Here is a 10,409-nt window from a genome sequence, read left to right on the forward strand (position 1 = left end):
CGACCCAATTACATAGCTAGCCCCCGCAGGTTCACACACTGTCAGTCAGTCCCTGTCCATAAAGTGCACTCTCCATCCTGCAGTACAGCTTGGACGTCAAAAAAAATAAGAAGAAAAAAGTTTGTGAGAGAGGGTGAGTCGGGGTCCTCTGAATGACAAAGTATTTTCCCCCGCTCGTAGCCACTGTGAAGTACATTGCAGTTCGGCGGCTTGGGGCTTTACGTTAATAAACGTAGCCCTCGTTGTACGGGTGTGGTGGGTTGCAGTAGGGCCCCGCCTCCTGCACGTAGGCCATGTTCTCGTCAAAGTGTGACAGCGGCACTGTGTCCTCCTCGTTGATCTGCCGCTCGATGTCCGTCTTCAGCACGGGCCGCTGATTGTCAGGGAAGGCCATGGAGAACAGAGCCTCGGGGTCGCACACAAATTTGTACACGTATCTCTCCCCTGCCACCTGGAGATAAGATAAGATTAGATGAGATAAAATGAGATTAACTTTATTGTCCCCAAAGGGACATTTGTCAGAGCACATGGTTGACTATGGAGAAGAAGGTATTACAGCTAATCAAACGCAGAAACATCGTCATATGTCTCTTGTCAGGGTGCAGCCTTAGGCCTATTTTACCTTCTGCATAATGCCTTTTTCGTAGTAATAGCGTAACGATCGGCTGAGTTTGTCATAGTTCATAGCTGGTCGATTCTTCTGGATTCCCCATCGACGTGCAACCTTTGTTACACACACACACATTAACAGACAGACACAAAGGGGAAATGGTCATGGTGTTCATTAATAGAACCAAAATGTCATAGAAATATCACATTTATTATGTTTTGTACAGATTTGTGGCATTAGTCTTGTAAAATATTCCTTATCCATAATAAGAGCTGACAACATAACACACTTCCTGTTACAGAACTTCCCAGTAAGAATGCAATGACGTTGTCTAAATGTCAAAGCTTACTAATCCATATTTCCTAATAACAGCAATTAGAGTGGATCCAGACTCCACACCCCTTAACAGAGATGTGTTCATTAGGAACTTGTCACCCACCCAGTGGAGCAGGCAGCAGATGTTACAGCACCTGTCTACCAGACCACACACCCTCACATCCTCCATTCCAAAGGCTCTCTCTCTCTGTCTCTCTCTCTCTCTCTCTCTCTCTCTCTCTCTCTCTCTCTAACCCTCTCTCTCTCTCTCTATTTTGCTCTCTCTCTCTCTCTGCCTGGACCCAACACTAAAAACGTTGCACTCCCTTTCATGTCCTCATGCTCATTCATGTGATACACCTGCCCGGGCCAAAGGCAGAATTTACGGCCACCCAAAGCCCAAAGTAAGCGCTTTTGGTCACCTGATGGTATGAATGGCCCCCCTGTTTGCTGCAGCTGGCTGGTCCCACTGAGTTGGGCCATGTGGACCGATGCCAAGTTACCCCCCCAATACACACACACACACACTCCTCTAACTATTACCCTACCAACACACCGGACATTGACCGTGCCTCTCTGTCTGCTATGTAAGTGCACAAACCCAGACCTGTTCCATTTCAAAGGGCCGAACCGTCAACACTGTTTATATTTTTAGGAACAGGTTCATTTAAATATTTAGTAGGCCACTCTCCGGTTGACAGTGTGTTTGATTTGATCAGATTACATACTTTTAGCACGTGGTGAGGCAATAAAAAAGGAACTTCAGTACGGTACATTGCTTCGTTCAAACATTTCCTAACACGTTATTCTGACCCTTTGAAGAGCAGATTTCACCTCAAATTCACATCAATGATCAGAATAATCTGGTCTGTTGCTTTAAGGGACTAATTTACATTTACGTCATTTAGCAGACGCTCTTATCCAGAGCGACTTATAAATTGGTGCATTCACCTTATAGCCAGTGGGATAACCACTTTACCATATGTTTTTTTTCTTTCTTTCTTTGGGGTGGGGTAAGGGGGGGTAGAAGGATTACTTTATCCTATCCCATGTATTCCTTAAAGAGGTGGGGTTTCAAGTGTCTCCGGAAGGTGGTGAGTGACTCCGCTGTCCTGGCGTCGTTAGGGAGCTTGTTCCACCATTGGGGTGCCAGAGCAGCGAACAGTTTTGACTGGGCTAAGCGGGAACTGTGCTTCTGCAGAGGTAGGGGGGCCAGCAGGCCAGAGGTGGATGAACGCAATGCCCTCGTTTGGGTGTAGGGACTGATCAGAGCCTGAAGGTACGGAGGTGCCGTTCCCCTCACAGCTCCGTAGGCAAGCACCATGGCCTTGTAGCAGATGTGAGCTTCAACTGGAAGCCAGTGGAGTGTGACAGGGAGAGACTAAGATACTCTATGTGGAATATGATGAGACAGACATGCTCTCACCTCCTCTGGCTCGATGAGTTTGAACTCCATACCCCGGCCGGTCCAGGCGATAAAGTGAGAGTTGGACGGGTCGTCCAGGAGTGCCACCAGGAATTGCCAGAGCTGCAGAGATCCTCGGCGCTGGTAGGTTGGACCTTCACGGTACAGACCTGACTCCTGTTTTATATCACCTAAAGGAGGGATGGAGGGACGGGGGGATGGAGGGAGGAGGTTGTCATTTCACGTTTCAATTACTTAAAATGTCTTTGATTGAAATTACAAATGAAAGCAGCAGTTTAGGTTTATGTGACGACTCTTGGACGACTCACTTTCGACCTTTTCGGGGACCACGCAGGTGTCGTCGTAGAAATGTCTCGCGACTTTATCGAACATGCAGCCTGAGAGACGAGACAGTGTTGAGAAAATCACATTAGGAAAACGGCAACATGAACAGGATGAATAACCCAACCAACATGCATATCTCCAAGTGTCATCCCTCACCTTCAGTCCTGCTGGTGTGAGCCAGATAGCCGTCTTGCCTCAGGTAGACAGAATGGCAGCTAGGCACTTCTGCTGGAGACAGGGAAGAATGGGTGTTAGAAGCCCTTAAGGGAGCATTAGGACAGTATCAGCTATCTGAGAGCAGTCAGTTACTGCTCACTCACTGCACCACTGCCCCTGATTAAAGAACATGTCTTCTAGCGTCACACTGGAGCTCAGCCAACAGTAAGTGTATAATATTACACTAGTACTGAACAGTGTAATATCACAGTCTAGGCTAAACTCAGGATAACCTATTAGCAGCATTGGAGTAAATGTAGCATAAAATGTTGGGCATGTTTTCTGCTTGTTCTGTTTCTTCAGCAGTGAAGCATGATGGCTGTGATGGCTTTGTTTCACTGGTACTATTTACAACAGTATAATACTATACTGTATATGTCTGGGCCTACTACAACATTACAGCTGCTGGTTACAATCAAAGGGCAGAAACAGTTACAAAGTGAATGTTCAATAAAATGACTAACCCCGTTAATTTAGGGCCATCAACATTTCTCTGAACTTCATCAAAGTAATGGACTTGTGGAGGAAATTACTTCTAATAAAATTATCAGGCTCCCCTCCCATCCTCTCAACAGGCCTGTTCTAGTAAACAACCTGCAGAATGACTGCTAATAAATTCCCCTAAATGGTCAATCTGGTATAGAAAAGATGCTGGAAAAGGCCTCCTCCCTCAGTTCATCCATGCCATTGAGATACATGGAAACCTGGGTAAATGTTTGCAGGGTAGTGTTCATTAAGCACCAAACTGAAGAAAACAGACTGAAATAAACTGTCCAGTGTGGCTCAGTTGGTAGAGCATGGTGCTTGCAACACCAGGGTTGTGGGTTCCATTCCACCGGGGACCAGTATTGGAAATGTATGCACTCACTACTGTAAGTCACTCTGGATAAGAGAGTCTGCTGAATAACTAAAATGTAAATAGTGAGGACTACCTGGATATAGAAACATTTGTTTTCTGTTGCAAATGTTTTCTCTTGCGTGCTCTTATGAACATGTCCCTGTTGAAAAGGGCTCATGTTACAGAGAGAAGTCCAACTCAAAGGGAGCTCAGTGCTGTTTATATTGAAATCTTTCTCTGCAGGAGGCAGCAGAGTGGACGCCACATTCCACTCTGACTGGGCACACTATTACACCACTCCACAGTAATCTCTCCTTGGCTCTATCTTATGAATGAAGCCAGCAGTCCAGTGCAGGTTCATTCATTCATGCCCCGGCATGGCCTCAGGCCTCCGGCCTCTGGGACCCGGATTAGAACCCCCCCACCACCCCTTCTGCGGGGGCGGACTGTGACCAGGCACAGACATTAGAGCACCACAGGAAATGGAGCCCGGCACAGACACCCAAACCAGAAACCCCTGCGCTAATAATGGGTTAATCCAATCAACAGGCTCATTCCTCAAATGACAACTATCTGGTTTGATTAAAAAGAGGGTGGCTTGATGCTGTGGTGGTTCCAAATGCACAAGTATTTGGTTATGTTATTGAGTGAAAATAGTGTTCTTTGGTCGAATTTGTCATATTTCTCTAATGGTGGACACTAAAATATAAATATACAGTAGGCTACATTTCTCTACAGTCCTTACCCTAGTTATAGATTCAATGGTTGTAAAGATGGGGAGAGGTCTGTCCGTAATAAAGAGATTTTCTGCTTTTTTGACACCACACTCCACAAAGCAAGTCCTGCAGGCTGTATGTTTTGATATGTAGACTATGTATGTAGTTCTGTCCTTGAGCTGTTCTTGTCTATTAATGTTCTGTATTATGTCATGTTTCATGTTTTGTGTGGACCCCAGGAAGAGTAGCTGCTGCTTTCGCAACAGCTAATGGGGATCCTAATAAAATACCAAATACCAAATACCAGTTACAATGACATCACAATATTAAACACAACATATTTTACTGTATCTCTCTAACAACCACCTCCTCCCCCCAAAAAGAAGAGGACACCCAACACACCCACTCACCTGAGTCATAGGTGAAATCCCTGGGCTCTTGTTTGATCATCATGGAGGCGGGGTACGTGTGGGGGATGGGGGCCCCCACCATGGCAGGGTGCTCAAACAGGGGGTCAGGGTACTCCTGCTTGAAGCCTTGTGGGGGGAATGGGATGTTGGGCTCAGACATCTGTCTGTGGTACATGGGTCTTCCATCCCGAGACATCGCCGGTGGGGAAGGGAACGAGTGGCAGGGCTCCGACAGCTGACGTCGAAATCTGTCACAAATATTTTCACTCATTTTCATGATAACTGATTGAGACAGACGGACTGACAGAAAGGCACATTTTTAAACCTTAACAATGTATACAACCCGTTGTGTCTAATTAGAATGGTACATCTAGATTCTGGTAAACTGTACTGAATGTACTAAAATGATCAAATAAACGTCAAATGTGCACTTGAAACTATGTCAATAATGTTTTGTTAGTGACATTTTAAAGAGGATGTAGTGGTAGCCTACAGTATACAGTAACTGTGTAGTACAGTACCTGTGGTCCATGGAGTAGGCGCTGTCCGGGAGGGGCTGGGAGGGCTGGAGGTGGGGGTACGTCCTATCTGGTTTAGGGGTGGGGACGGCCGTGGGGGAGCCATGATGAAGGGGGGACACGGGGGTGCTGCAGGGGGGTGTCGCTGGGCTGGAGGGCTTCATGCCTGTGGGGTGTTTGTGCTGCTGGTAGGCACTGAGAGACACACGGGGTGGAGGGATCAGTCTCTTGTTGTTTTTAGATTATATCCATGCATGTCATTTGACAGAAGCCATTGTAGTGTGGCCTAGTATTTGAACGCTGTCAATCTTTTTTTATTTAATAGTTATTGTCAAAATGACAGTTTGAAAACTTTTTTGACATAGGCTCAGAATACATTTTGACCAAAAGCTTGACGAATTTGAATTCTGACACATTTTCCTTCTTTAAAAAAATATATATTTTTGCGTATGTTGAGGGTTTCAAATAGTCTTGTGTCACCTCTTCTAGAATACTTCTTCAAGATGATCCTTGACGTACATGGTACTGTAATATCATAAGCGTATATCACAATGTCATATATCACAAGTCAAATAAATTCAAGATTTAATGTAACTAGGCAACTCTTGTGCCATGGGCATTTTGGTTCATTTGAAAAAAGCAGTTCATTGAATTTAATTGAACGTGCACCTTAGGTAGACAGTATATTATCGTAGATCTATTCCCCAAGTCAAGTGCATCCCACTTGAAACATTTAGCACAGCACCTGGCCTTTTGTTTCATAGGGAATGGCTGCAATTCCAATGTCTTGAATTCTCAAAATGGAAGGTAGTAATACAACATTGAAAACAGAGTGGGAAGCCAGAAGTACTGTAGTTTATCAAGCAATGATAATGAAGTAGTCATTATCCATCCAACAGTGTGGAGATATATTAGACAGCCCGTGGAGATGAAAAAAGACTGTACAAAGTGTTTTTTTTTTTTTTTTTTCATCAAACCACATTTACCTGCAGAATCCTTGTGAGTGTCACTACAGGTAAAATAAATACTACAATATCCCACAGGATATTTTCCAAACCACCAAAACCTATGGTGTTCATTTTTGGGTGTTAGTCTATTTCTTTGTGTGCAATCTGGCACTGTTGGTTCCAGACAGGGAAAAATGGAACCGCATCTGATATCATACTGGCTGATGCAGAGAACTCTGATGTTTTCAACCTGTTAATACTTATTTTATCAAGCTGAGGCTGGTGCTGTGGCTTACCTACCTGATGTTGTACAGGCACTTCTCCCCATAGTGGAGTTTGAAGGGCCGCTCCTGGTTACAGGTGGAGCCCAGCTCGGAGCAGGGGCTGTGGGGCTCTTTCTTGATCTTCAGCTGCAGTCCGTGGAATGCCACTACGAGATGTATGTGTGAGAAGGAGGGAGGGAGGGAGGGAGGGAGGGAGGGAGGGAGGGGAGACAGGTGGAAAGGTACATTAGAATGGTGATGTTGAAACATTTATTCAGTAACTAATTCATTATTTATCAGTACTCTATATGTCCAAATGTACAATAGTCATATCACCATGGAAAGTAAACCTATTCTGTAGGCCCTTCCACCAAATAAAAAATCCTTATTCCACACTTGGGTAATAGGTATACATAAAAGCATGTCCAGCACTTCATCATACTCCACTGCTGTCCCTAAGGACAGGGCCAGGAATATCTAGTCCAGAATCCCAGTCGTCATCACTCACTGTAACTCACTTCTCGCAGTTACACAATGGGAATCTCTTCCTTCCTGAAATATGACAATCTCAAAGCAGGTCTAGACTCCACTAAATCCCTATCATGTTTCAGCTAACTGCCAATACTGTCCAGACAACAACAACAAGGCCCATTGATCTGAGCCCACTCGCTGTACCTATGCCCAGTTGCCCCCAGTGGCCTGTGCATTTAAGAAGCTGTTAAGTGCCAAATCAGTCCTGATTAACGTCCCATCATCTTGAGTCATGATCAACACTAATTCAATTGGCCACGCTGATGAAAACCAAGTCAGTCAGGATCAAGTCAGTCCCGGGTACCTGGAGAGCTAGCGTGTCACCGCTAATAAAGACACATAGGCTATGAACGTGCACGAACATGCACACACAGTTGCACCAGGCACACGCACAACTACTGAGAAGAGTATAAACCCAAAGTGCTTTACTTATGCAGAGAACAGGGCACAATCATTTCCTCGTTACAGTTGACAGGAAGAGGTGTGTCAATTTTCATTTCAAAATCCGCATCAGACACACTGTCACGTCAAAACAAATTAGATACCGATCTTGAAGGGAAGTGAAAATCAATCAACCTAAACAAAAAACTAAAATTGCTTGTCTTTTCTCTGGTTATTTAGGGCTAGAACCATGCTCAAATGTCTACCTGGGGGATTGCCAGCCCAGTGTATGTTTTTCTTGAATGGGCTTTGTAAAACAAGTCCATTCCGGGGCTGATGACTGAGGAAGTAGTTTAGGGGTTGAGGAGCTGAGAGAAGCGGATGTTTTGAGTATCTCACTGCTGACTGACAGCTTGCCCTGTGTGACAGTGTCACAGTCTCTCTGTGTGGAGGAGTCGATCTGTCAACACCCCATCTGACGCCTGGGTCCCCGGGGTACGTTGTGGCAAAGCACAGGGGATGTTCACAGGTCTCGCTGGCCTCAGTGGGGCGCGACCTTTACGGGTCATCGATCGGAGGTCAAAGTGGTACTTCCTGAGGGAGACCTTTGACGAGGTCGAACGGCGTCACAGGCGTCGCAGACACAGAGGCTGCAGCCTTATCTGGCTAATTAAAGGCTTATGACAAGAGGGACAATAAGCAGCAGAGACTTATAGTGATGATTGTGTCTGTTCATTTCGCTATCGAGAAGCTAAAGGTATAAGTTGTTTACTGTTTTGTGATGTACATGTATTTCTCAATGGACATACACTGAACATAAATATAAATGCAGCATGTAAAGTGTTGGCCCCATGTTTCATGAGCTGAAATAAAAAAATCCCAGAAATCTCTCACATTTTGTTTACATCCCTGTTAGTGACCATTTCTCCTTTGCCAAGATAATCCATCCACCTGACATGTGTGGCATATCAAGAAGCTGATTAAACAGCATGATCATTACACAAGTGCACCTTGTGCTGGGGACAATAAAAGGCCACTTTAAAATGTGCAGTTTGGTCACACAGCACAATGCTACAGATGCCTCAAGTTTTGAGGGAGCGTGCAATTGGCATGCTGACTGCAAGAATGTCCACCAGAGCTGTTGCCAGAGAATTGAATGTTCATTTCTCTACCATAAGCTGCCTCCAACGTCGTTTCAGAGAATTTGGCAGTACGTCCAACCGGCCTCACAACCGCAGAACGCCAGCCCAGGACCTCCACATCCGGCTTCTTCACCTGCGGGATTGACTGAGGTGGGGTGGGGCCTGGCTGCCAAGTGGATGGCCTATGCCCTCCAAGGCCCACCCATGGCTGCACCCCTGCCCAGTCATGTGAAATACATAGATTAGGGCCTGATTAATTTATTTCAATTGACTGATTTCCTTATATGAACTGTAACTCAGTAAAATCTTTGAAATTGTTGCATGTTGCGTTTATATTTTGTTCAGCATAATTATGCTTTATGAAATTATGTATTTGTTACACAACATAGTAAGTTAATATGTACATGAACTGAATGAGCTACAATGTTAAGAATAGCTCATGCGCTCTAAGATAGGTACCTAAAATAGAGATGGAAATGTCACAATTGATTTATCAGTTGGGTGCCAAGGTACACCAATCAATAGGGAAGACATCGCTTGTAACTAGAACAGATGCATCCCTTTTTAGAATGTCAGGTCCATCAATGTTAAATTGCTGTGATTATCTACAGATTGATTTATCTAAATGACTGTGTTTTTTAAGAACAAGCATTTATGACAGTTAATTACATCATTTTTAATGGATTTCATTTGAATTTCTCCAACTTCTTTGGCTGGTTTTCTGTACACAAATGAATATGTGTTATGCTTGCCCACATTAATTGCATTTTGATAACAAATGACTAGTGTTTGTTTTTGCGCTATTCCTTATTTAGAAACCAAAGCATACATTTGGTTCAAAACAACCATTTGATCATTGTTTTATATAAATACAGATTTTAGTTTATTTGCATTTTGTCTCTGACTTTATGCTTTGCAGTGCACAAAGTAAGTGCACACACTCTCTTTCATTGATTATTTCGGTTCCCTTATTTAAATAATATTTCAAATACCCCCCAACCAGCTATGCCATTCACAGTGAATTTTCTCAATACAGCCACTATATTAGCTGCAAGCTAAAAAATGTCATTTTGGTTCCAATCATTCCTAATTACCACAAAACACCCTTGAGGGCAACAGTGGTGTGTGTTGGGTTGCAAACTGTGTATTTTGCCATTTACAGTGAAGTCTACTTTTGGCAGATATTTCTCCAGTCCATTCATAAAATATCAGTTTTTTGGCAACCCTGCGAATTATCACAAACTGTAAGTGCTTGCCATTACTGTTAATGTTAAATGTTAGTAGCTCTTATCCGCTGATTACGTGGTCTCATTTTACACCATCTACAGTACTTCTTCGTACCCTGCTAAATTATGCTAATGAGAGCTTGGAAACAGCTAGCATTGAAGGTATTTGACAAAGAAAATATTTCCTCCATGTGCACAGCCTGAAGATTCAATGGCTGGTGTGTGGAAGTTTCCCCTTCAAATTTGATGTTAAGTATGGTCGATGGACCTGGAAAAATTGTCCACAAGTGAGGTGATAAAGTGAGGACATAAATGCTTCTTTCATCTCTATGAAGCGCAAGAGAATATGTCAAAAATATCTGCTTATATTAACAGTGTTCTCAAAGTCTATTTCCATGTTTCCACCTATTCTCAATGTCTATTTCCTCTTACTGTAAGTGACTGTCATACACCTCGTTCTACCTCTATTGACCTCTAAACAATCCCACCATCCTCTCTCTCTCTCTCTCTCTCTCTCTCTCTCTCTCTCTCTCCTTGGTGAAACCC

At 43.9% G+C, this 10,409-nt stretch overlaps 1 protein-coding gene across 4 annotated transcripts in view; it reads right to left on the bottom strand.

Moving 5' to 3' along the window:
- Positions 1-223: 223 nt before the first annotated feature.
- The window catches only part of LOC311114488 (ETS translocation variant 1-like), a gene marked incomplete at both ends in the record, with an annotated part of 17,308 nt that continues 7,122 nt past the window's right edge, over positions 224-10,409 (bottom strand). For 3 of the 4 annotated variants that reach the window (XM_084157197.1, XM_084157199.1, XM_084157198.1), the window contains 8 exons: positions 224-451; positions 623-724; positions 2,352-2,521; positions 2,660-2,728; positions 2,832-2,900; positions 4,856-5,103; positions 5,377-5,568; positions 6,621-6,750. In XM_084157197.1, the coding sequence (XP_084013323.1) occupies positions 224-451; positions 623-724; positions 2,352-2,521; positions 2,660-2,728; positions 2,832-2,900; positions 4,856-5,103; positions 5,377-5,568; positions 6,621-6,750 (1,208 nt within the window). The remainder of the gene's footprint in view (positions 452-622; positions 725-2,351; positions 2,522-2,659; positions 2,729-2,831; positions 2,901-4,855; positions 5,104-5,376; positions 5,569-6,620; positions 6,751-10,409) is intronic. The other variant, XM_084157200.1, reaches the window with a different exon arrangement.

This window comes from Coregonus lavaretus (genome assembly GCF_964263955.1).
Source record: "Coregonus lavaretus genome assembly, chromosome: 3".
Taxonomy (NCBI): domain Eukaryota; kingdom Metazoa; phylum Chordata; class Actinopteri; order Salmoniformes; family Salmonidae; genus Coregonus; species Coregonus lavaretus.